Source organism: Panthera uncia (assembly GCF_023721935.1).
Source record: "Panthera uncia isolate 11264 chromosome C1 unlocalized genomic scaffold, Puncia_PCG_1.0 HiC_scaffold_4, whole genome shotgun sequence".
NCBI classification, from domain to species: domain Eukaryota; kingdom Metazoa; phylum Chordata; class Mammalia; order Carnivora; family Felidae; genus Panthera; species Panthera uncia.
The window spans coordinates 14,360,600-14,387,299 of NW_026057585.1; the positions used below are offsets into that span (position 1 = coordinate 14,360,600).

The following is a 26,700-nucleotide window of genomic DNA, read 5'->3' on the forward strand; positions in this document are numbered from 1 at the left end:
CTGCCTCTTGGTATAGTGTATATTACCTGGGCTTTGGAAATATCCTACAAAACCCAAGAATGATCCATTGCTACCTGAAATGGAATTTATACCTAGTTATTCTTTTTCAAGTGCAACTTCTTTTTCATTTTAATTTCTCTTTATGCAAGATTGTGTATTACATGGTGATTCAGATGTGTTGGTTTTGTTTCTAAAGATATGTAAAGCTTAGTATGATTTATTTGCCAAAATTGTAGTTTAGGAAACATGGTGCCATTGATGTAATCTGGGTTGAACACAAGGGGAAACTGCTGGGGAAGGATGCATGTGAGGAAAGGAAATCCTCAGGCTGATTTATTGTTTAATGCTCAGCGTACACAGTGTGCTACGATTTTCACAGGCTAATGGAAAAGGACACAGTCCCTGTCCTTAACAGATCAGATATGCTTTAAAAAACATTTTGACCTTTTTTATAAAATTAATATGGTTCATAATAGAAATTTGAGCTACGGAAATGTAATACAATAGAAAAAAATCTAAAATCCCACCTATTGGGTTTCATTACTTTTTATTTTTAAATTTTCAAAGGATACGTCTCGAAAGGGTGAGCCCCAACCACATTTATATAAAACAGTAAGAGTTCAATGTGGTGGTATCTTGCCATGAATAGTTTAAACACTGTTTTTGGTTTTGAGGGGCAGCGGGAGTAAACGGGGCCCAGTTAGGAGTCCCCAGAGGATTTAAGAAATGTGACTGCTCTGCTTGAGTCAGCTGTGAGTTTCGGGGGGGGCACAGTACAACTTTGCTAAGGGTCTCAGATCTTAGCCCGACCCGCGCAGCTGAGGACTGATGCTAATTGCTCTCCCAGCCACCTGGGCCTGGCTCACCGACGCATGCGCAGTGTGGCCGCCTGAGCTCCGGGGGCGTCTCACCCGCCTATTTCTCCCCCGAAGGTTTCTTTGCGATCAGAAAAGCGTTAGGATTGCGACGAGGAGCAGTTACGAGTCTGAGAGGGAAACCGTCTAAGTGAAAAACACCTGGCATCGAAGTAGGCTCAGGGGTTAGGGGCAGGTTCCCGCAGGCGTTTCCCCACACACTTTTAAGGTGCCAAAACATCCTTACCAGCAACTAACTTGGAGAAACAGTAATTATCTTTAGGAAGAGAATTCAGGGGCTAGAACAGAAAGGGGTGAGGGGTGACGATCTCTAAAACTTTAAGCACTGCGCTCTCAAGATGCTTTGGGCCCTTTTTTCGTTTCTCTGGGGAGTCCAGGGGCCACAATTAATCCTTTACTCCCCTCGGACCCTTTAAAAAATTTGCTGTCGCCATCGAGGGGTCTCAGTAGGAGACCCCTCTGTATTAGTGTTCAGCCCCACTCTCCCCAAACCGGGAAGCCAGCCCGAAGGAAAACTCCCTGAACACCTGCGGGCTCTTAGTGGGCGGGGGCGCTGGGCGCCCCCCTTCCCGCCGCGGGCACAGACCCCAGGCCGGGGCGGCGGCGCTCTCCCACCGCGCCTCTTGGGACTCGTAGACGGCAGCGAGAGCGGCCGGCGCGCTGGGCATGCTCAGTCGCCGGGCGCCGGGCTCGCGAGTCGGAAGCCTGTGCGCCGCCGCCGCCGAGCCGGCCGGGGCGCACGGAGAGCGCGCGGGACTAGCTGCAGCGGCGGCTGGGCGGCGGAGGAGCCGGGCCGGGACTGGAGCCGAGCCCCGCGCGGAGCCCCCGACCCGCCCGCCGCGGCGTCTGCTTCCCCGCACCCCCGCAGGGCAGCGGCGGGCCGCGGCTGGCGTCGGCGGGGCGCGGAGGAACCGCGGCGGCGGCGGCCCCATCCTCGCCGCCTGCCCCGGCCGGGCCGTGTCCCGGAGCCGTCGGGCATGGAGCCCTGGAAGCAGTGCGCTCAGTGGCTCATCCACTGCAAGGTGCTGCCGGCCAACCACCGGGTGACCTGGGACTCGGCGCAGGTGTTTGACCTGGCGCAGACCCTTCGCGATGGAGTCCTGCTCTGCCAGCTGCTCAACAACCTCCGGGCGCACTCCATCAACCTGAAGGAGATCAACCTGAGGCCGCAGATGTCCCAGGTAAGGAAGCCGGCGCGGGCGCCTCCGCCTCCAGCCGGCATCTCCCATTAATCATCCGGCTAATTTCTTTGTGTAAATGCAAACGTCTAGGTGCGCTCAGCTTGCCCTGCCTCCCAGCCTTCTGCTTTGGGAACCGCTTCGGCTTTTTGTACCTTGGCCTGGAATGGTTTGGGTGGTTTAGGTCTTCAGCTGAATGCTGAAGTCCTGCGTCCGGAGACGGTAATGAGGATTTCGTAAAGGCTTTCTGCGAGGCGGGAAAAAATAAACTGTCTTAGGGTGCCCTTCACCTACTTTTGTGTGTGTGTGTGTGTGTGTGTGTGTGTGTGTGTGTGTGTGCGCGTGCGTGTGTGTGTGTGCGTGTAGGACAACAAAAGGAATTTGCTCCAGCTCTTTTATAGTAACAATGGAGAGGGATACAGGGAGATGATGGGGGTGATTTTGCTCTTATTCTGTTCTTTTGCTTTGCGTGTCGTCCCCATGTTTTCTTGAAAGAGGAACCATGACATAAATGATGACTCTAGGAAGTGGAGGGCGTTCCGGTACCGTTATCTGTACGGGAATGACACTGGTCAAAGGGAGGAAAAGGGAGCACCGTACAGCGGTTGCTCCCGAAAGCCCCCGGAGCTTGTGGCCAGCTGGCCAGAGAGGTGGTGTTTACAGCTTCTCCGAAGCCATGTGAGAAGGAGCGAGTCCAGCCTCTCAGCGGCGACAGGAAACAAGTTTCGCTAAGACCTTCTGCTTTTCCTTCGTTCGGTGCTTGCTCAGGTGGTGTGGTTGGTGCACGCTTGGCTCCTGTGGCTGGAGCTTTGCCTGGCGGTGCCTCTTCGAGGGGTTAAAAACAACTCTGGAAGGCTGCATGCGTCCGAGTCCACTCAAAAGTCACGGCTCAGAGGAATAGTAGTTTTTTTTTTTTTTTGGTCCCGTCAGAAAGTTTCCATGCGTACAGATCTTGAACACGGTTCAGCACATCTCTTTGCTTTTTCCCATTATATAAAAAACCACGTTCAACTTAACAGGGAGGAGGAGCCCCCTTCCATGACATTTTATCACTATTCCTGAATGATAGTCTCAACCACTTAGCAACTAGAACAGTGCCTTTTACAGTATAATTGACTCATAAGATTAAATAATTGTGGATTTAAAGTTAGAACATACACATTCATCTCTTCTTCTTGATGTCGGTGTTTCATCAGGGGCCCTCTGCACCCCAAATTCTATATTCCTTGCCTATCCTATCTGCCTTCAGTCAGCTGGTTAGCAGTCCCCAAGACAAAACAGGCTTGTAAGTGGTGAGAACCATATGATTTCAGAAGTGGATAAATTATTTCATACTTTCCCATAATCCTGGGTGGTGATTGCTAACTCTATGGACCTCTTCAAAGTTGTCTCAATTCTGGATATCCTGTTAAGGGGTTAACAGACATTTTCATTAAGCTGGAAGTTGTTATTCTGAGCAAAGTTCTACTGGAGCTGCACTTGGCTATCGAGTTTACAGATCACTATTTTCCACCTGGCCAGTAGCCTCAGGAGGCAGTGTGGGTCAGGATGGCTTGGCCCACCAGCAGGGAATACAGTATTGTGTGCACTTCCTGAAACTTCAGTTTCCTGGAACCCTCAGGGGCTGTTCAATAAGTTGTTCTCCATAATCAATCTCTCTGGGCAGCTGAGAATCTCCCTCTTTTGATCTTCTAACCTTTATTTGATTGTTAACAATGGATGAAAATATTTTCAAATGTGATTTTGGTCTTTGTAGAATATATTTGTAATATAAATTTTTGGTGACTGAGGATAATCATTGTAAGTATCACTAATGAAAATGGAGCACAGATGATGCTCTGAGAACTGAAATCCCTACTGGGGGTACCACAGTGAACACATCGGGATCCTTGCCCTGTAAAGGAATTACAGCACTGTGCTATCAGATAAGCTACTGGGTTATAATGAGGTAAACAGCTAAATGGCTTTCCTTAAGCTATTTTGCTTTTGGGTTCTTAAGTCTGTCCAGCCCTGAGCTTTCTGGTTCCAAATTCAATGCAGTTTCCTCTGTAATGTCCTGCGAGTGAGGGCTTTTCTCAAAAGTGAACCCTGGGAGGCTACTGCCTGAATATGGTGATGTCTGTTGTGGCTTCCTTCTTGGTTCTTGACCACTTTGCAGAGAGAGAAGGTGGCTGAACAGCTGAGTCTGTATTATACAGATTGTTGTTAAATCCTTAAGTGACACTTATTAACGGTTTCATTAAACAAGGTGATCGATCTATTTAACATGCCTACAGTGCTCACCTATAGGTGTTCACTAGTAGTAAAATTAAAACATTTTCTTGTTTTTTTGCTATTGTCATATAAAGAGTTAGAAGGTTACAATGAAAAATTTAAAACAATTGTAAGGTCCATAAACCCCTTTGGGCAGACCTTTCTATTTCTGGATCTAACTTCTGTCTTTCTAGCTGCTTCTGGTTCTAAGGCTCCTACCCCATCAACAGTATTCATGGTATGGTAAATAACCTGGTAACCCAGTGAAATCCTGACCTGCATCCCATCAGACTTTATTCTTCTGAATTTAGAGATGTCATTACTATAAAGGCTTTTGCCATTTCTAGTGTCTACGAGTCCTTCTGTCCACCTGATTTAGGTTCTGTTGAAGATGATATTAATTTGAATTTCTTTATAGCACATGATCTTCCAAGCCAGGAAATAACTATAAAGTCTCACCTCAGAGTTTTGTCACATTTGAGACTGTGATGAACAGATGTTGACAAAGGGAATTTTAGTCTGTTGATGTTTTTTGCTTATTGGCTGTTTTTAATTATCCTGTAACAGGCTATACAGTGAGTAGCCCCTTTTGATAAGAGTATTTATCTCCAATGAGTGCGATTTCTTCTATTCTCTTGTTAGCCTTCTGCCTTGTTTGCATTAAAAAACCCTGCAAATAACTGCTCAATTATATGTTTGAATCTTGAGGTCTTAAATTAATAATCCTTCAAAATAGAATATAAATGGGATCCCAGTCTCCAATTGTTCTTCCTGGCTGTGCTACCCGTCTTTTTAGTCTTGCTATATTAGGAGGAGGAGGAGGATCTTTTTCAGTTCAAAAATACATATAAATATATGTATATATTTTTCATTTTTCTTTGTTTTAGAGAGAGAACACAGGGGAGGGAGCAGAGGGAAAGAGAGAATCCCGAGCAGGCTCTGTGCCTGATGTGGGGATTGAATTCACAAACCATGAGATCATGACCTGAGCTGAAACCAAGGGTTTGATGCTTAATTGACTGAGCCCCCCAGGGGCCCCGAGATCTATCAATGAGATTATCTTAATCCTACTGTTTTGTAATTTAAAATTTTTCTTTATTCTATGTCTTGGGATGATAATATATTTGAATTTACTGACCATTTGTGTATGGTATGGGTAGACTTTGAATTGTCTTAAAATGAATTATTCAGGCTTCCAGGGTTCTTTCAACAAATATCTGGTTCTGTGTCCTAGGAACTGTTGTAGATACTGGCTTGGAGCAATAAACAAACACCACAAAATCCCCGCCCTGAAAGGATTTATATTTTAGTGGGGGAGATGGACAATAAAGAATGAAATGGCTATATAATATGTCATATGAAGAGATTTCAACCAAGTAAGGGACTAGAGCAAAATATCATTTGATTTTTTTTTTTTTTTTTTTTTTTTTAGAAGGTAGTCAAGAAAGGCTTCTCTGAGGGGGTAACAGGTGAGCAGGGACCTGAAGAGAATGAAGGAATGTAGGAATATGGATGTTTTGAAAGAAGAATATGCCTGGCAAGGGAATACCAAGTGCAAAGGTCCCGAGGTCAATTAAATGGTGGGTATACTGGAGGAAAAGCAAGGCCATTGTGACTGGAGGAGAGTGTGGGAAAGAGTGGTCACGATGAGGTCAGAGAAAATAGGAGCCAGCTTTTTAAGCCTAATGTGTCATTGTAAGGACTTTGACTTTCACTCTGAGTGAAGTGGGAAGTCCCCTGACCTGACTTACCTTTGAACAGGGTCACTCTGGCCACTGTGCTATAGAACAGCAAGAATGGAAGCCGTCAGGTTCATATAGTCACTTTAGCAAGAGATGACGGCAACTCTGACCAGAGTGATAGCAGGGCAGATGGTGACAAATAATTAAGTTCTGGATATATTCTGAAGGGAGGGGCAGTAGTTTATTTTATTTTTTTAATGTTTATTTATCTTAGAGTGTGGGTGGGGGAGGGGGCAGAGAAAGAATCTTAAGCAGGCTCCATACTTAACAGAGAGCCTGGTGCAGGGTTCAGTCTCATGACCATGAGAACATGACCGGAGCCGAAATCAAGAGTTGAACACTTAACTGAGCCATTCAGGTGCCCTAGGAGTTTATTGATGGAACCAGATTATGTGTATGAGAAGGGAGGAGCCAAGAATGACTCCAGAATTTTGGCTTAAGAAATTGGAAAGAGGGAGTTGCTATTACTGAGATGGGGAAAACTAGAGCTAGGATAGCTCTGGGTGGATGTTCGAGGAGGGGGGAGACTTGGAGTTAGTTATGTTTGAAATGGCCTGTAGACATGTAGGTGGAGAGACTGAGCAGGCAGTGGAGAAGTTGGGAATGTAGACGTGAATTTTGGAGTCGGGTATAGGTGGTATTCAAAATCATGAGATTGGATGAAATCACCCAAAAAGTAGTGTTTAGAAAGAAGAGGTCAAAGGAATAAGCTATTGGGCCTACCCGTGTGTCAAGGGTAGAAAGATGAGAACCAAAAAGGAGCTGAGAGAGAATGGCCATGAGGCAGGAGGGAAGTCGGCAGAGTGTGGTTTCAGGAAACCAAGCAAATAAAGTGTTTCTGGGAGACAGAGTGAGCAGACATGTCAATGCTGCTGATAGATGAAGTAAAACAAGGATGGAAGATGGACTGTCAAATGAAATATTTTGGTGATTTGAGAGAAACAGATTTGGTGTGTGATGGGCAAACACCCCATTGGAGAAGAACAGGTAGCAGGAGATGATCAGTACAGAGGGCTATACCCCTCTCCAGGAGTATTGTTGCTACGGTGGTGGCTTTTAGGGAAAAGAGATCTAGAGGGTTATTTTCTTGTCCAGTAGAATTTTAATTCTATACCTATTAAAATAGCTCTTTTAGATTTAGATAAATTTTATCATATGGAAGTCTTGTATATGTATGTATGAAAAAATGTGTATAAGAAAATATAAAACTTAATGTGTTCCTAAAAATTTTCACTGATTGCTCCTCTTCTGAATACCATATCCCCATTTCCTCTCAGTCATTGTTAGTTTTCTTTTTTCTTTTCTTTTTTTTTTAATCTCTGAGCATCAAGTGTTGGTGATACAGCATTTCTAAAAGAGTATACTAGTATTGTCCCCAGGATTTCCTTCCAGGCTATTAACCTGCAGTTGGGTTTTAATGCTGTTCCTACTTTTTCAAAAAAGGCAAAGAGAACTCTATTTTTGCTATACATAACTGTACATAGTTTGAAAAACCATGATTATGTTAGTTTTAGCATTAAGGTGTACATTCCAAACACATGCCTATACTCCCCCCAGATGGTGCTGTGTGAAGATGATTGGGTTATACTGAAGGGAGGAAAAATGGCGTTCGTTGTCCAAAAAGAGTGCTGTGCTCTATTACGGTTTTGGTCAATCAGTTCAAAATAATGTCATGGCTTCACAGAAGTCACTAACCTCTTTGCCATTTGTTAGATTATTCTTTTGGATAATCTGTCAGCATAATGCTAAACTTGATACCAATGTTAAGGCATATTACGGCATCTTAAGGACTGGTTCTGTAGGATACTTGATGGCTTAACCTGGGCTCTCTAGGAACCAGAGCCTGAGATAAAGGATTAAAATGCTGAGACATTATTGGTGGTGAGGTATAATCCCATGCCTACCAGGGTGAGGAAAATGGGAAAGTAGTTTGGTGTTTTTTTTGTTTTTGTTTTTGTTTTTTGTTTTTTTGGTGGGGAAAATTATATCATGTTTGTAATGCAGTTTTGATTCAGTGTGGATACCAATTTCCTCATTTTCAAATACAACCCTTTTCAAAATTATTTTTCTAAAACTCTCTATGGCATTTAACATGGCCTTTTCTGTTGCTTCTGAAACTCCCTTGATTACCACCACACTACACATTTCCTCATTCTCTCATGACTTAATATCTCCTGTTTCCTTTGCTGGTTTCTCTTTAAACATTCTGAGGAAATTTGAATTGCCTCTTTCATTGTCTTTGTTCATACTCTCTTTCCTGTATCCTGTCATGTCACTGTAGTGTTACCTACTTTTCGTACCTCGATGGACTCCAAATTCACATAGCCTGTACCTGCCTGTTTGACACCTCCACCTCTGTTGGTACAATCATTTCATGGATGGAGTGCGGACAATCACATGATGAACTTCATTGTGCAAAGTTCACCCCCAGCAGAGTGAAGGGTGAGCTTGATGGAGCAGAACTGGGCGTGAACAGGGCTGCTGCTGAAGTTCAGTCAGGGGAGGGAGGGGCCGGTGAATGCCGTGGCAGAGAAAGGGCAGGACAGGAAGGCTAGAGAAGGACAAAAAGATGGACATGATGGAGAGTTGGAATGGACAAGGCTCTTCAATGCAGTGAGAGTCAGGAGTATCTAGGATGAGCCTCTCCTCCTGGGGGGATTTGGGAGGGAGGGTAATATAGAGGAGGTACAGATTTCAGAGGGAGAGGGAGTACATTCGGTTTTAAATGATGAGTTAGAAACTATTAATAGTTACCTTTTGTATTCTCCGTGTCAAGTGTCATATTCTCCTACTACTCTTTTCTTTCTGGCTTATTCTAATACCTAAACTCCAACAAGCTTTTGAGCTCCTGCCACCTCTTCCCTGCCTTCATGTCTTCATTTCCTTCCTCCTGATTTTAAATACTGCAGCCATTATGATACCAGTTTCTCTTGATTTGCAATACTCATTTGAGTAAAGTGCAACCCTGGTTAAATCCAGCTCTCCACTTACTCCTGCCTGCAACTTGGCTGCTGGGTCTGATGGAGGAAAAACCTGTATCACTCAGACTATTCTCACTTGAAATTCATCATCCCTAACCACAGCAGGCACCTAGGCTACCCAGCTTTACCCAGTGCTCTAGACCAGATGTTCTCAAAGGACGGTCTGGGGACTCCTGGCAGGGCCATAGATAACTCTAGGAGTTCCGTAAGGTTAAACGTCTTTTTTATAATTAAGACATGATTGGGGCGCCTGGGTGGCGCAGTCGGTTAAGCGTCCGACTTCAGCCAGGTCACGATCTCGCGGTCCGTGAGTTCGAGCCCCGCGTCAGGCTCTGGGCTGATGGCTCGGAGCCTGGAGCCTGTTTCCGATTCTGTGTCTCCCTCTCTCTCTGCCCCTCCCCCGTTCATGCTCTGTCTCTCTCTGTCCCAAAAATAAATAAAAAACGTTGAAAAAAAAATTAAAAAAAAAAAGACATGATTTGCCTTTTCTCTAATTTTCTCGCAGGTGTATAGTGGAATTTTTCAAAGGCTGCATGACGCCACTGATGTCATTGCTGAGGTGGACCATGGATTATGGGCTTGTAGATACTTTAAAGATTTCTCAGTTGAAGATTCTAATATGTTAAATGTTGATAGATGTGACCCCCACAAACAGAAGCTGCTGAGGCTGATCAATAATGGCCAGTGTAATAACATCCTGGGACCAAAAAGTTTGGGAACTGCCCTAGACCATTCACTTTTCGACTCACCCAGATGACCACTTGTACCTTTTTTTTTTCCTTCTTTTAATTGTAGTTGACACACAGTTAAATTAATTTCATGTGTACAACATAGTAATTGGACAAGTCTGTACACTATGCTGTGCTTGCCACAAGTGTACCCACCATCTGTCACCATACAACATTATTACAATGCCATTGATTATATTCCCTATACTATACCTCTCATCTCATCCCTGTGACTTACTCCTTTCACAAGTGCAAGTCTGTATCTCCCACTCCCTTTCACCCATTTTGCCCATCCTCCCACCTCCTTGGTACCTTTTCTTGTGGAAACCCGTTCACCTTTGTCTCCACTTTTCCCTCTCTTCTGGTGACCTTGCTTCCTGCTCAACTGAGAAAACAGAGGATCGCTTCCTCAGATTCTCAGGTTCTTGCATCTGTGCCTATAGATGGGGCTTTCTCTCATGTTCTATGGGCAGATTATCAGCGTTCCCACAGCCATGGTCAGTCCCTTCATCACTCTGTCCCCATACTTTCCTGCATCTTCAGTTCTCTGCTGAACCTTTCCATTTGAATGCACATGTGCTGTTATTTCCCTCATTTGATTCAGAATGTATTTTCAAGGTGGAGCTGCAAAAGCTTGCTTGGATATTGGGTGTGATGATGGAGAGTGACCGAGGTTTCCTAGGGTTTACCTGAACTACTGGGGCAAGTGGTCAGTCAACCTCCTTATAACTGTCCAATGATTCCTTATGGACAATGGGATAACATCCAGATTCCTTAGTAAGCATGCAAGGACCTGTCGTCTAATCCTGCTCCACCTCTCAAAGGTTTCTTCCACTCTGTACTTGTAAACTTTTTGTGGCTTCTCAAATGAACTGTGCTGTTAAATGTCCTGGGTTACTGCATGTGCCCATTTCTCTGCTTGAAATGCCCTTATTTGTGTGATTGAAGATTCCATTCAAGAGTCCCCCTAGCTGATCACCTGCTGCTTTGTGCCCCACTGTATAGTGTACACAGGTGGAGCATAGCCCTCCTTGTACCATCTTGCAGTATTTTGTGGCCCTTTCCAGGCTGTGACCTGCTTGAGGCTGCCATAGGCTTATTCATTTATGTACATCTCTAGAAATTGACACCAGGACTCATACATGATACACCCAAATAGGCATAAAGTAAATTCATGGATGGATGGGAAATGATGACTTTGTTTACTACCTTTTCAAATATATCTATACATCTTTAATAAGATGTACTTGGCACTGTGTCATTAAAAATCAAAAACGTGTGGGGCACCTGGGTGGCTCAGTCAGTTAAGCGTCTGACTTCAGCTCAAGTCATGATCTCACGGTCCGTGGGTTTGAGCCTCGTGTTGGGCTCTGTGCTGACAGCTCAGAGCCTGGAGCCTGGTTCTGATTCTGTGTCTCCTTCTCTCTCTAACCCTCCCCCACCCATGAGCGCGCTCTCTCTCTCTCTCTTTCTCTCTCTCAAAACTAAATAATAAACATTAAAAAAAAAACCAAAACGGGTGTTCATTGAGTGACATTACTAATAACAGATAACATTGTTTCATGAGTTACCACCTGAGTGACTTAAAGAAAGTGTCTAGACCTGTCTGTTCTTCTGCTTCCTCATTTCTAAAAGAGGCATAATAAAGGAACCTGCCCCTACTGTGGCTGTAAGGGCTGAATGAATGAATTAGCTCTGTGACTGGCACATAACAAATACTCAATAAATTTGAATGATTTTTACTATGATTGTCACTACTACTTCTGCAGAAACATACAAGGCAGCGTGTTTACACCTTCCATGAAATATCTCCTTGTCACACCAATGTGAAACAATCACTTATCTTCATGAGGTAGCTACTCTCCAAGGCTAAGAGTTTAGTAACTTATTCTAACAGGTAGTTGTTCAACAGTCTTGTGGTGAAGACAAGATTAGAATTAGAATGTTTAAAGCAAACTGAATTCCTTTAGTAAGGCTATTGGTACATATGAATGTGAATTGCAGTGAACCGACACCCCCCTCCATTGTTCTTTTGTAGCCTTTGCTTGGAGGAATGTTCTCAGATTGGTTTTGTGGTTATCAATAATAGTATCTCTATACTAGTTATTGAGTAATAGTTTTGGTTTCAGGGTATTGAATATCAACTGGTTAATTTTATACAGTTGTCATCCTAAGCAGTGTAAAATGGGAGATAGACCTCTGATAGGTATAGATGGTGAAAGGAAATAAAATCAGGTAGAAAAACTGAGGAAAGGTAATGAGAGAGCAGGAGGATGAGTGTAGCTGGTCTTTTTTGGCCTTTTAATACTGTGCCTGGTGACACCTGGTCCTGAGCATGTGGTATTTTGCATGCCTATGTTTATTTCCCTGGGCAGCAGGAACACCATTGTTTTAAATGACATGCTTTCAAATGGTTGTCTTTTCTCCCTTTCATTATTATAACCATTCTTGTAAATTCACACCTATTAGCTGTTATTTAGAATACTCTATTACCCCCTGCCTCCCCCCCCAACTGTTAACACAGATCCTGCATTATATTAAGGCTAGTCGCAAGTTTGCATTCTGCCTTCCCCCAATCTTCAGCATTTAGTGGACAGAACCATGAACAGAAAAGTAGATAATTTTTTTGTATAAAATTATTTTAGAATTGTATTTTGTACTGCTCTCTGAGTGTGCTTTCAAAATATGTGTTGCAAGAATTGTAGTTAGCCTTTGAGTTGCTTGCTTAACAGGAAACCAGCAGGATATGCTACTCACATGGGAGTTCTCTAAAGGGTCAATTAATATGGAATAGTCAATGAAACACTTGATACTCACCTTCCATGATTTTCAAAGTACTTGTCTCAAAATAGATCAGTAACAGCTGGCTTGAATAAACAAGCATCATGACTGTGCGCACTAATGTCAGCAGCCTTTTCCTGGGAGCATGGGGGCAATATGGTTTAATGAAAAGGCTTTAGGCCAGGAGTCAGGAGACCTGAATGAGAGGCCCAGCTCTGTCTCTAACATGTGGCCTTGCCAAATACCTGCTTTTCTTTTTCTCTGCCTTCCATACTTACAGCAAGAACAGTAAATACTGACATATCAGTAATATGCTGAAGAGCAGCTAAAATTTTTTTTATACATGTTTAGAGCTCATTAAGGAGGCATTATAATTTCATGAAGAGAGCTTTGGGACAAGACAGATATGTTTGAATCCCAGCTCTGGCACTTGATAAATTTGGGAAAATTATTTTAGTTGTTGAGTCTCCAATTTCTCATATTAAAGGCAAGAAATAGTAAAACCTACTTGCAGGGTTGTGGTGAGAAATAATATTTGTAAAATGCTTGGGGCATAGTAGGTATTCAGCAAGATATTATTTCCTTCTTCCTCTCCCACATCCTTGATCCTCCTAAGTCTAAGAGCCAGGAAGAACAAGATCTTATCACCGCTCTACAGAGAAGGAAATTGAAATGTGTACTGGATAAAGGACTTTTCTCAAGGTCACACAGACAGGAAGTGGTGAAGACAGGACTTGAGTCCAATTGTCCTAATTCCAAATGCAGTGAAGTTTCCCATTCCTGCTACCAAGCTGAGTGGTTAGATGGTGAATTGCATGAGGAAATGACTAGGAAAATGCTTGGAAAAAGCAAGGCTTGCCCTGCAAGTACAAAATTACATTGTATTATTTTGCACTGAAATTTACTACATTTAGAACAGAAACATCTAGAATAATGAAACTGGTTTTCATTTATTTTAGAGTCAGATTACTTAACAATTATTTGCTTTTTGGTAATTTCATAGCTCTTAGTTTGGTTTTGTTTTTATGGGAATTTGTGCATATGAGTTCATTAAGTCATCAATTTGTCTACTAAATATTAGGTTTTGTAGTAGAAACAGAGAACTTAAAGGTAAATAAAACTCAGTCCCTGATCCTGTGTGGCTTTTAGTCTGTACAGCATGGATTTTACTTCAGACATGCCCTTATAAAACAGGGGGTGGGATGGGAGACCGGAGTTACAGTGAATGAGCACAGCAAATGCTTGGTAGGGGGTAATGCTCTCTTGGACGCATTGTTAATTTTGCTGATGTGCAGGGAATGACATGTTCATGTGTTTGCATGGCTCAAGATATTTCTGTCCTTTCCACAGACATTTGTCCAGTACCTCCTATGTGCAGGACACTGGAGTCCTAAAGCTAAATCCTAGGAACTTTGTGCTTTTGTAGGGCTGGAAGAAAGTAGATTTGACCTTGGAGTCAGGTCTTGCAGGAATGCAGAGAGGATAAAGTAAGTCATCGGATGCTGCAAGGCAGGTGCAGAAGTGCATGCAGCTGGGTGAGCCAGATGAGACCAGGAAGAGGACAGAGACCTGAGTGGTTACAGGAGAGGAAGAAGGCTTGAGAAACGGAGTGGGGAGAGTGTGTGTGAGACGAAGAATGTGCAAAGACATTCAGACCTCAGTGATGTCCCCAAGAGGACAGTTACTCTGAGCAGTGATGGAATATCCTCCATAGCATTCATACTGGAATATGGCTGCACCATTTGCACCTGGCAGGAAGATATTAAGTCATAGGACTTTGGTGTGTGGCCTGGAATATCAGATGATGGACTATTCTCTTGAATATCTTAAACATTGAGGGAGTAGACTATAGTCAGATTGCATAATAGGCATCTAAAGCCCTGTCCAAAGCCTGTTCTTGCGCTGTCTGGAAGCTCCTGACTTGCTTACCTCTCACTCCCTCATACCTAGTGTACCATTCAGTATCCTCCCAGTGCTCTTTAGTTGACTGATACCTCTTCCTTCCTTGATCCATTTGTTCTTAGCTGCGTGTTCCTGAGTCCTGCTCCAATATGTTCTACTTTCATCCCCAGTTCCCTTCACCTTCTGTGATGTCACATGCGCCGGTGACCCCCACCCTGCAGTGCCCTCCTCCACTGGCTTTTCTGCTCTTGCCTCTAAGCTGAAGAGAGCTGTTGGAGAAGCTTGCTCACCAGTGGGTTTTTACTGCCCAGCCTCACTGCACCAGCTGCTGTGTACGTCACCTCTTTGCAGTGCCTTCTGTGATCCTCTAGGCTTCTTATTCCCCCCAGTGAGGCTCCAGCTCTCTAAATCCCAGACATTGAGTCCCCAACTCTCCCTCAGTCCCTGCAAGTTCACTTGATTTTTATCATTACCAGTCTTCCTGAGTCTTATCCTCAGTCTGTCCCATTTACTCCCCATGATGGTGACCACTGTTACTAGAAGTAGCAACTGTCCCAAACTTTACAAATTATTGCTGCTTTCTTGGGAGTTAGTTTTGGGTCTTGAAGAGTGTGTGTTTAATAAGTTAGAAGCCCAGAGAGGACTGGGTGTTATGAAAACTTTGATTCTGAGAAATTGGGCACTGCATGCTAGACCTACTCTTCTTGGTTTGTGGTCTCCAGACCCCAGTGGTGTGCTCGAGTGAACATCCACCAGTGAACCAGAAACCTGTCACCTTTTTCACTTCCCAGTGGCAACAAGGCTGCCTGTCCCCTCTTGTAGCCAGCTTACAGCACCTGCTATTTGCAAGCCTTTTTTTGCAAGGAGGTTGGGGGGGGGGTGGTTAATTAATATAACTTAATCATGTGTGTGGTGCCTGACAGAGAAAGGATAATTCTGCTACTTACTGATACTACAAAATGTAGATTTGGCAGAAAAGTATTAAATTCCCTGGCATTTGACCTTCAAATGTGAAAAGGTATTTGTTGGCTAAAGGAAGTTAGTAAGCATAGGCCATGGTCAGCGAGCGACACAAGAAATGCTTGAGTTGAGATTATTTATAATGACAGAGTACTTGAAAATAAAACCTTGTGTTTTCCTGTAAACTGTACTTGGGGATTCAGTAGAATATAGCAGTTCCTCAGTAAGGAAGAAGCAGGAGTTGAAATCTCCGGTGTTCAGGATGAGCACTAACGTGGAAAATTTGGGTGCTTCCAGAGACCCCATTTAAGGGGAGAATGTCATAATTGTGGTTAACATCCATTTCATACCTGTAAATTCTAAAATGTGAAGCTGGACTCTTGGGAGTATTTTTGTGGTAGCTCTGATGGTTAAATCCTTATTAAATTTCCATCTTTCTGAATATATAGTTCCATTTAATGACCATAGTGAAGAGTAACGAGAAATTTGGTAAAGGATCTGTTGTTTTTTTTCCTTCCATGTTTAAAAAAAATGGTTCACCAGTTTCCATGATGCACATGAATTAACTTCTCACCTATCGAGCTAGCCCTAAGCTATTTGACAAGTTTGCCCATGTGGCATCACCTAAAGCCTTGCTGGGTTTTAAATAAATAAGTGGAAAAAATGTGTTTAATAGTAATAATACCCTCACCTCTCTAGAGAAGAGATCAAATAGATTTCTTATATTCCATGTAAATGCAATACGTTAAACTTCATTTACGCTACCCATTAGAGGGTTCCTAGATTCTGACTTGAAGACTAAGGACTTTTCATTTACACACTATTCTTTTTTTTTTTTTTTTTTTTAATATTTATTTATCTTTGAGACAGACAGAGCATGAACAGGGGAGGGTCAGAGAGAGGGAGACACAGAATCCGAAACAGGCTCCAGGCTCTGAGCTGTCAGCACAGAGACTGACGCGGGGCCTGAACTCACAGCCCTCATGGACCGCGAGATCATGACCTGAGCTGAAGTCGGCCGCTCAACCGACTGAGCCACCCAGGCGCCCCAACTATTCTAATAAACCTGTGAGGTAGCGTTGTGTAGTGAAAAGCACCTGGGCCTTGAATGCATCAGCCTGGCTTTGGGTCCTAGCTGTTCCACTTATAATCTTGGTCAACCTAACCACTCTGATCTTCTCTACATTTTTTCCTTTTTGCAGTGTTTTAGGGATAAAATTAATTACAGTAATGCACATTTGGTGTTTGGCACTTAGGTACTCAATAAATATGCCATTCCTTTTCATTAAGCCTGTTTTTTATTTTTATTTTAAGCCTGTTTTTTTTTTTTTAATAAATCCAAGAAGATTACATGTTGCAAGTTAAAATGAGGAGGAACAGCTGAAAGTTAAATGGACAGTAGTAAAAAACCATAAACCATGGACTCAACTCAAAAACTATATTAATCTTGGACTATGGAGAATCCTGCCAAAGTAGCCCACATACTGCACTAGGCTGTGGGGAAGGATGGTCCTGTTTGAATGGACCATTATAGCAACTGATTGTATTGTTCAAAGAGTTCTACAATTATGGAGCTGGAAAAGTCCTTAGAGGTAATTTTAGCTCTGCGCCTTGGTTTTAAAAATTGGCTGTCTCAGGCCTCTGATTTGTGCAATGATTTGCCCAAGGTTACCTGGTTTCCTGAATAACAGGGCATTACTTTTCTTAGAATACTTAAGACCCAGGCCCTCAAGGGAAGTTTGTTTGTGTATTTATTTTTAAAGTGTTGATTTATTTTGACAGAGAGGGAGGTAGCACCAGCAGGGGAGGGGCAGAGAGAGAGAGAGAGAGAGAGAGAGAGAGAGAGGAGAGAATCCCAAGCAGTCTCTGTACTGTTAGCATGGAGCCTGACATGGGGCTCAAACTCACAAACCACAAGATCGTGACCCGAGCAGAAGTCAAGAGACCCTTAACCGACAGCCACCCAGCTGCACCCTCAAGAGAAGTTTAAATTATGTTAATCATTAAAAAAAAATTGGGGAAAATTGGAAAATGCTTGAATTTAGAATTTATGTGAAGTACTTATTATAAAGGTCTTAATGTCTTGTATTCAGCTGTCTCTGCTTTGCTCTCTACCTTCCTCTATCCATCCATCCCATGAATACAGTAGTATAGGGGAATCCGTGGGGATGGGGATACAAGGTCTCAGAATTTGGAGCTCAGAATGTCCTAGAAGAATTGACAAAGCATTGAAAAATGATTACAGTTGACTCTTGAACAACACGGGAGTTAGGGCATTGACCCCCCCCCCCCACCATCACCCCTGTGCAGTTGAAAATCTGTGTATAACTTTTGACTTCCCAAAAACTTAACCACTAATAGCCTGTTGATCCTAAGCCCTCCTGTTGATTAACACATATGTATCATACTATATTCGTACAGTAAAGTAAGCTAGAGAAAAAAATGTTAAGAAAATCATAAGGAAAATACAGTGCTATACATACATGTATTCACAAAATCTGCATGTAAGTGGACCCATGTACTTCAAACCCCTGTTATTCAATGGTCAATTATAAATAATAAAAATTGTGAAATGAGATCTGTTGCTTAAAGGAGTAAACCTCCATCATCCAGAAACTGAACCACACACACTCAGTTCCTAAGAATTGAGGTTTTGATCTTTTAAGCCAGATAATGGTGTTTAAAATTCCCAGGAATACAAATATTTTTGGCAACACCAAAACAAGTTATTTCTCCTAAATCATGAGTTCCGTGAAATTGCAGTCCATTTGCTCTTCAGCTTCGTTCTTAGCTTAGTACCTGGCACAGAGTGAGAGCTCCTATGAATGACTATTGAATAACTAATGAATCCCTGCCACCAACTTTAATATTGGTTGAGCAGGAATGCCAGATTGTCCCTCATCTTAATCACAGGATGCAAAAAAATATAATTCACACCCCGCCAATTGTCTTGCAGTGGCAGGCAGCATGGTGTATTGAAAAAACATGGACTTTAGCATCAGACAGGACTGAGTTCAAATCACACCCCACTAGTTGAGCAACTGCAGGCAAATCCCTTAATCTCTCAGCATCTTCGTTTTCTTGCTTGTGAAATAGGGATGGTCCCTCCTGCATAGTGTTTTGGAGGGCAAATGCACTCCGAGGCAAAATGGCATCGCCCTGGGGGCATGGTAGGCACTTAGTGATAATGTGGGATTCTTTCCTTCTCCCACCGAATCGAGTCTTTGTGTGGTACAGGGCTTTTCCCACAGTCCTCTTGAAATAACATCTTGTTGGTCTCTGGCAAATTTTTCTCTTCTGTTGTATTCTATCTTCAGATATTTTATTTAGGCTAATAGAAACTAAAGCCCTTAGAATATTAGGACTTTAAAAATAATTTAACCTACACAATTTCATCTCCCTGTTGGTGATTTCATATTTGACTGCTGTGCTGTTAAAAAGAGAAAACACTCTACCAGGAATTGGGAGACTTGGATTCAAATCCTGGCTCTGTCACTAATTAGCTTTGTGACCTCTGAGCCTCTTTGGGCTCAGTTTCTCTGAACCTTGATATTTCTCCGTGATAAGCAGGGATTGGCGTTGTGTACTGAAAGGAACTTTACAGTTAAAGTTACTGGCTTTACAGTTAAAATATTGTGTGTGCTACTAATAAACTGTATGATCTAGGGTAGGCCCTTTCGTTACTCCCTTCCCTTAGTGGCCTCCAGAGAATAACATGATCTATACTGTAGGTTGTTTTGAGGATTAGATGAGATAATCTTCAACAAGTTCCTGCCTCTCAGCTTTGCACATTATAAACTCTTAATCAGAAAGTGGCAAGGATAGTGCTTCCACTAAATACAACTATAGGTAGTATTATGTTTGTTTCTGTAGATAGTTGAGCGATCCATTAAGAGAATATAATAATTATAGCTGGAGAATTGTAGAAAAGACTGAGTAATTTTCTCAGGATCACATAGGAAGTGCTAATGAAATAGTATGCAGTTGTGAAAACAATGAATAGTCCACTTGATATACTCCCTGTTTCTGTAGTCAGTCACTTGGATTACTTCCAGTTCTTATCTTCTATTTTTATTTAAAAAAAATTTTTTTAAGTTTATTTAGAGAGAGCGAGAGGGTGGGGTAGGGGCAGAGAGAGGGGAGAGAAAGAATCCCAAGTAGGCACAGAGCCTGATGTAGGGCTCGAACCCAGGAACTGTGAGATCATGACTTGACCCAAAACCAAGAGTCAGATGCCTGACTGAGTCACCCAGGCACCCCAGTTCTTACCTTTTATAGGTAGCATGATTACAGTGGTCTTTGTATAGATTGTTTCCCAATTTTGGGTTATTGCTTTCAGCTTTATTTGCTAAAATGAATCTTCTATGTCAAAAGTTATAAACATTTTTTCAGCTCTTGTTAATATGCTGCCAGATGGTTAGCAGAAAAATATTTCTAACTGACATAAAGGAAGATTCCTGAAGTCTTGGTTAAAAACAAGGACTTTGGTATCCTTTAGGTTTGATTCTTATTTATTTGCTTGGATGGCTCTGAGCAAACTAATCTCACTAAATCTGTTTTCTCATCTGTAAGATGGGATGCAGGTAGCCACCTCACAATATCTCCATTTATTCAGCTTATCATCCTTAGAAATATTTGTTTCAGGAATTGATGTTCCTGCTAGACCTAAGCCTCATGATGGCAGAGCCCACTTAGATTTATTCACTGCTGAATTCCTGGGGATGAACACAATACCCAGCATGTAATGCTCAGTAAATCTTGAGGAATGTATAAATAATGTAATTTATTAGCAATAAATGTATAGTAACTTATTAGAATAAACACAGGAGAGAAGAATTTTAGGTATAATTAAAAGCCTTTGTGATTTCAAATTGCTCTGTGAAATTAAATACTGAAATGTTTTCCAAGGAGCTTTTTAAAAACCTAAATATGCCCTGTAATTTAGATTTTGCCTACTTTTTTCTTACATAATCTTTCATGTTAATGAGGGCAAGTCTGAAGAGAAGTGGGCAAACGGTTGTAGCAAGCGTAGTTTAGCATCAAGTAGTCCTTCCTCTTGGCCAACACTCTTCACCCAAAACCTATAATAACATCACCTGAATCAGCCAGGAGGCTGGGTGGAGAATCGTCTTAACCCAAATTGCAGCAGGCCTTAATGACGAAGATGAGCATTCCTTAAAGATTACATTATGCCCAATACATTTCCTCCACTTGAGAACACCAACCATTTTGTTTTGCCTTTCCCAGACATGCAGGCTATTATGTATTACATCGTTAACCTCTGTGAGTTCAAAACTGCACTTTGTTCATTCAGAAAGCGAGTTTGTTCTCTCATCTATTCAAACAGTTGGTTGAACTCCCGTATCCAAAGCTCTGATTAGGCACGGAAGATTTAATGAACTGACCTTACAAGAAAGGTACCTTTTTGGAGGATAAACTCTTATCTTCATACTTCATGTTCCCTATGGAAAAAACTTTCTAGTTAAAACATTAGAGTAATACCTATGCATGTGACTCAACTTCTGGGTGTTTTCTTTGAGACCTATTTACTTGCAGAGAGGGTGGTTGTTGTCTGGTGTATTCTCATTCATCAGGTAGGCTAAGCAGAGCAGGTCTGTCTGTCTTCAAGGGGAGGCCTCCAATGTGTGTGTGTTTTTTTAAATTCTTTGTATATGTGGGGGATGGGGCTGGTCAAGGGAACCAAGAGGAGAGCTGGCATCCCTAAAAGTTGACATTTTCATTTGATTTCTGTTATCTATTGCTCATCAGGTTTCTCAGTAGGAAGAGGAACATTGATCTTTGGGGCCTGGAAAGCTTAAGGTGGTCTAGTCCGCAGGCAAGAGGCTTAACGTGGCACAGCGGTTTGTGATGAGCATTTAGGCCTTAGCAAGTGCAGGGTGCCCTGATCCTAGCTGGGCTTTGTGGGTGGGCTGAGACCCTTCGACTTGAGGATTGGTGGGTCCTGCTTGGATGGGTGTTGTGGGTGAGGTTGGGGAAGGTATTGCTCCTTTTAGTCATTTAGGGTGGACTAGCATTTGCTGTTTTTAATGTATTTTAGCAAAAGCTGCTGGCCAGGACTTCAAATTTCAAAAGGGACAGTGTTCCAAGAATGCTGTTCTATGAGTTTGCTCCTTTAAATTCTGTGAATGAGGCCAAGGTAGGAAGTGATAAATTGGCTTTACCACATTCAGTTAACTTCATTCCAGGCCAAAGGAAGGCCCTGGAGGGACAAATCTTACATAATGGTGTAGTTTATCTAAGATCTTAATAGACTACCAATCATACAACCAACCTCAATTGACCCACTGCAAACAGACCAAGAAAGCACGCTCTCTGTAGACGGGTGGGTCTCAAAGACCAGCAGCTGGAAGGAACAGAGCTACATACTGCCTACAAGGACAGAAGCAGTACTTTAATACTTAAGCAGAAGTTCCTCCACATGGAAACACACTTTATGCTTACTCTGGCTTTGTTGATTAAGTCCTGGCCATTGGATCATAGAACTGAGGCTTCACCTATATGGAAGAGTTGTAGATTTTATTACTTAAAACTAAAAAGGAACGGGAGCCTCCTTACCTAAGAAGTATGGGCTGTGTTCTTGGGTTTGGATAGATGAGTGAAATAATTGTAAGCCAAAACATTAAGAAGATGATTACTAAGCCCTGTGCCTGCAATGCTCAGATTCTAGAGACTTTTTTTTTTTTTTTTTTTTTAAGGAAATCAAGGAACTAGAGTGGTTTGGAGAAATAATAGTCTTAACAGAAAAGGAACAGTGGTAGACTGAAGAGTCTAAGCCAGGAAAAAGGTTGATAGGTGGGATATGCGGGGAAAAGGAGATCTTTAAAAGAAAAGGAGATTCACTGTCTTCGTACTACTTAGTAACAGGCTTCTAGAAATACAGCAAAGATCTGAAAGTTTTTCACAAACAATCCAGGAAATTGCAAAGTGCCGCTTCAAACGTTCAGCTAGAGTTTGAAGTAGGAACAGCTAGAAACTTGCATAGCTCCAGGATGTGGACAGTTGTGTATCATGTGCACTGCATAGAGATTTTTGCCAGTAGAGGTTGAAATGCAGTGGGGTTTCTTTTCACTGTGGAGTTTGGCCAATGATGACATGTGCCTTGAGAAGGCACCTTCTATGTATAAAGTGTTTTTCTGTCCCACAGGGGTTGTGGTGGTGGCCCTGGTTATGGAAAATTTGCATTTAAGAGGGAAAGCCCTAAGGTATCAGCATAAAATACTGAAGATTTGACTGAGTTCCAAGGTGACAGGTTGCTATCATTGGGCAAACAGGTATTGCCTGCACCCTGAAAGATCATCTTAACAGAAAATTGGATTGGCAGAGAAAAATTAAACATGGGTTAAGCCTTACTTCTGGCAAAAGAAAGGTACTGAGGACCTGGTCATAAAAGCGCACAGGAATTTTATGTCTGGAGATGTCCATGCAAAGTTGTAGGTCCTCACAGGCCTCCAGGGGCATGGGCTTCAGAAACAGTAGGAACAGATATAGAATCTTCTCGTTCAGATGGAACAAATGTGAGGACTAATGGATAGTCTTCCTTAGACATTCCTCACAGCCCACTGCAATTACACAGAAAAGGCAGTTGCAACAGCATCTGTGGCCCAAGACTAAAAATTCCTGCTTATAATAGATTGTGGAGATGACTGTACTAGGCAGAGTGCATGTTCAGTTCAGCACCTGAGTGCCAGAAACATGGGTTCAGAGAGGAAGTAGAAGATAAGAAGTTTTGAACATGCAGGTGGGGAAAGAAAGATGACCTAGTTATGGCCTGAGGGGACAGGGACTGGCCTCAATGCAAACTACTACATTTTGAAGCAGACAGTGATACCTCAGGGCCGTTCTGAGAGTGAAGACACATCTTTCTGCCTCCCAAATTGGACCATTCTGGGTTTCTCACATGAGTAGAATCCTACAACGTTTGCACTTTTGTGACTGGCTTGTTTCACCTAGCATAAGATCGTCAAAATCCATGTTATAGCATTTCCTTCTTTTTAAAGGCTAAGTAATAATCCATTGTATCTATACCACATTTTGTTTATCCATTGATCTATCCGTGGGTACTTGTGCCATTGGCATAGCGTTATGGGCATCCTGGCAAAAGACTGCTCTTTTTTGTTGACCTCTCAGGTACCCTGGAGTTTCTGTCACTGTCTTTTTATTTATTTATTTATTTATTTATTTATTTATTTATTTCGAGAGAGAGAGGTTGGGGGAAGGGGGACAGAGAGAGTGGGAGACAGAGGATCTGAAGCCTGCTCTGTGCTAACAGTGGGCTTGAACTCTATTTTTGGGCTTTATTGTCTTAATGAGAAACTCATACTGGAAGAAGGTTTATATTTGGGACCTCTGTATTTGTTGCATTTTATTTTTTAGTTACCTAAGTATTGTAACTTAAGTTCATTGCAGAACCCCTGGAGACCCAGGTTGAACAATAAGGCCAGGGAATAGAGAGTAGATTTCAACTTGGGATTCAGCATGGCCTTAACAGTATTTTGTGTGATACATATCTTTGATGTGTTTTAGAATCTTCCCCTTCTGCTCCTGTGATCCTGAGAGAGTACCCAAAAGACAGTGGTTGGAATTGGGAAGTGGGGACAGGGCTACTGTAGGGGACTGCTCTTTTTCTCCTTTGAGGTACTGCCACACCTCTGGTAGCCCAGGGTCTTATGAGTAAGAAAAAAAATGCCAGGGGATGTTAAGGAGACTATTAATGTGTTCATAAAGAGGGACTTCCATTTGAGTAATGTCTCTGGCTTTTCTTCATTCATTCTTCTCCAGTAGATGAATGATGTACCTGATTCGTAATTTCTTTAATTTTTTTTAATGTTTATTTATTTTTGAGATAGAGACAGAGCATGAACGGGGGAGGGTCAGAGAGAGAGAGAGAGAGAGAGAGAGAGAGAGAGAGAGAGAGACAGACAGACCGACCCTGAAGCAGGCTCCAGGCTCTGAGCTGACAGCACAGAGCCTGATGTGGGGCTTGAACTCACAGACCGTGAGATCATGACCTGAGCCAAAGTCAGAAGCTCAACCGACTGAGCCACCCAGGCGCCCCCTTATTTGTAATTTCTTAAATTTTTTTTAATGTTTGTTTATTTTTGAGATAGAGAGCATGAATGGGGGAGGGTCAGAGAGAGAGGGAGACACAGACTCTGAAGCAGGCTCCAGGCTCTGAGCTGTCAGCACAGAGCCTGATGTGGGGCTCGAACTCAGACAGTGAGATCATGACCTGAGCCAAAGTTGGAAGCTCAACCGATGGAGCCACCCAGGCGCCCCCTGATTTGCAATTTCTTTGGGAGTAGGACTTTGGGCTCGTGTGGCAGCCCACTATGGGCCTCTAGTTCAGAGCTACCTGCCTGCAGAGGAGGTACATTCTACTCTATTCTGTGCCATGAGGGTAAGTTATGGAGCAGGCTCTGCTCCACTGGGCATGTCCTTCAGTTGTAGGAGTGGAGTTTGTCCTCATTGGACTGTGCACCTAAGCCCTTCTTCGTAACAGTTTGTAAGAATAAAAAACTGACATTTTTTTATGTCTATCTGGCTCAGACACCTACTTCTCCTTTGGTTTTAAAGTCAGATAGAGAGGTGACTGGGTGGCTCAGTCAGTTAAGCGTCTGACTTTGTCTCAGGTCATGATCTTGTAGTTCATGAGTTTGAGTTCCACTTAGGGCTCTGTGCAGGCAGCTGGGAGCCTGCTTTGGATTCTCTGTCCTCCACACCCCCCCCCCCATCTTTCTGCTCCTCCCCTGTTTGCTTGCTCTATCTCTCAAAAATAAACACTTAAAAAAAAAATAAAGTCAGATGGAAAAAAAGGAATATTATTCATTGGATCCAGTAAGTTCTCAGTATTTCAGCACTTGAGGCTGAAAGGCTAAGGGCCATTCTTGGGGTGTTCCTGTGGAAAGGACATTAAAGCCAAGTTTTGAAATTATAAAAATGGTGGTGATTGGTGTCTGAGGAGGAAAAGCCTTTTTGAAGAATGAATGTGCTGATATATAGTTGAAATGTATATTTGATGTAATATAATGGAAAATTGGTCTATGAAAACAAAGGGATTCAAAGTTATTCATACTTCCCTCCTTCCCTGCTGGTGTTTGGTTTTTCGTTTTTGTTTTTTTGTTTTTTTTGTTTTTTTCTTTTTTGAGAGGGAGCTGATTAACATGGTAATTAGTTTATTTTGACTACTCAGTGTTAAAATATGCAAGCTCACTTGCAGTTTTGCTGAGAGCCTTCTAAAGCACCTCACTTTACACAAGGAGCAAAATGTCTATCTTCCTTTTTCATTTTTCTATGTATTTATTGTCCAGTACGTTCCATACGCTTGAGGTAATCAAAGTTACCTACCTACTTGGACATGTGAAGATATTTGAGCACATTATGGGTTTAGTGCTAGAAGCTAATAGCACACAAATGTTCTGGGTTTATCTAAACAGGAAACATGGAAGAAAGGAGAAGCCATTCCTGGACTGGGCACCTCCCCAAGTCTCGAACTCACCACTTGAAGTGTAGGAATTGCTCTTTGCTCCATGTCTGCTTCCTCTTCTTTCTCCTGTTCTTTCCCTTTCCTAATCACACCCCTGCTTCTGCAGGGAACAGTTATTTCAGTCTTCTGGGAATTCACCCTCTGTCTCCAACTATCCCTAGAGTAGTCCTAGGCTCCCCTGTCAGAGAATCTAGATCCCTGAGTGCCTCTTGCCTCTGGCCCTTTATGTTCTCATCTAGCAGCTCTTTCCCTCCTCAGCCTTCCTTGGACCAAGGGTTCCTTTGGCCCTGTGCCTGGAGAGTAGAGGGAGAGGCCTTTCTTTAGGTTAGTTAGCTGGTGTTGTGGGTCGAGGATCTTTTTTCTAGTGAATTACCGTTTTCCCATTTTCATTCTCTTCCTCTCCCTGCTCAAACCTGTTGATATTTGAGGGGTCCAGGATGGTTATAGACCAAGAATGCCCCTTATCTGGCTTCCCATGAGAATCAGGGCTTAGGTTCACATCAGAGATGCCAAGGAGACTATAGTCATGCATTGGTGTGAAAAGAGTGCATTTTATGATGTTGAAAAAGTGAAGCCAAAATTATTTCACTTTTCAAACAAAAAAAAATTAAAGAAAAAATACAAAAAACAAAAAGCTTGATCACCTTGGCTTTGTTGATGTGGGGAAAACGTATTCTAAATTCCAAAGACTAGAAATCTTAATGGATTACAACTTAAATTTTTTTGTGTGAAATTGAGGCCTACCTATACCTATTCAGGTAAAATTATAATACCCATATCATATTAATGATTGTAA

General features: G+C 42.5%; 1 protein-coding gene across 2 annotated transcripts in view; it reads left to right on the forward strand.

Annotated features, from left to right (window-relative positions):
• The first annotated feature begins 1,735 nt into the window (after window positions 1-1,735).
• Window positions 1,736-26,700, forward strand: part of VAV3 (vav guanine nucleotide exchange factor 3) — a 358,747-nt gene continuing 333,782 nt past the window's right edge. The window contains exon 1 of one of the 2 annotated variants that reach the window (XM_049616683.1): window positions 1,736-2,056. In XM_049616683.1, coding sequence (XP_049472640.1) covers window positions 1,853-2,056 — 204 coding nt within the window. In that variant the 5' untranslated portion in view covers window positions 1,736-1,852. The remainder of the gene's footprint in view (window positions 2,057-26,700) is intronic. The other variant, XM_049616684.1, reaches the window with a different exon arrangement.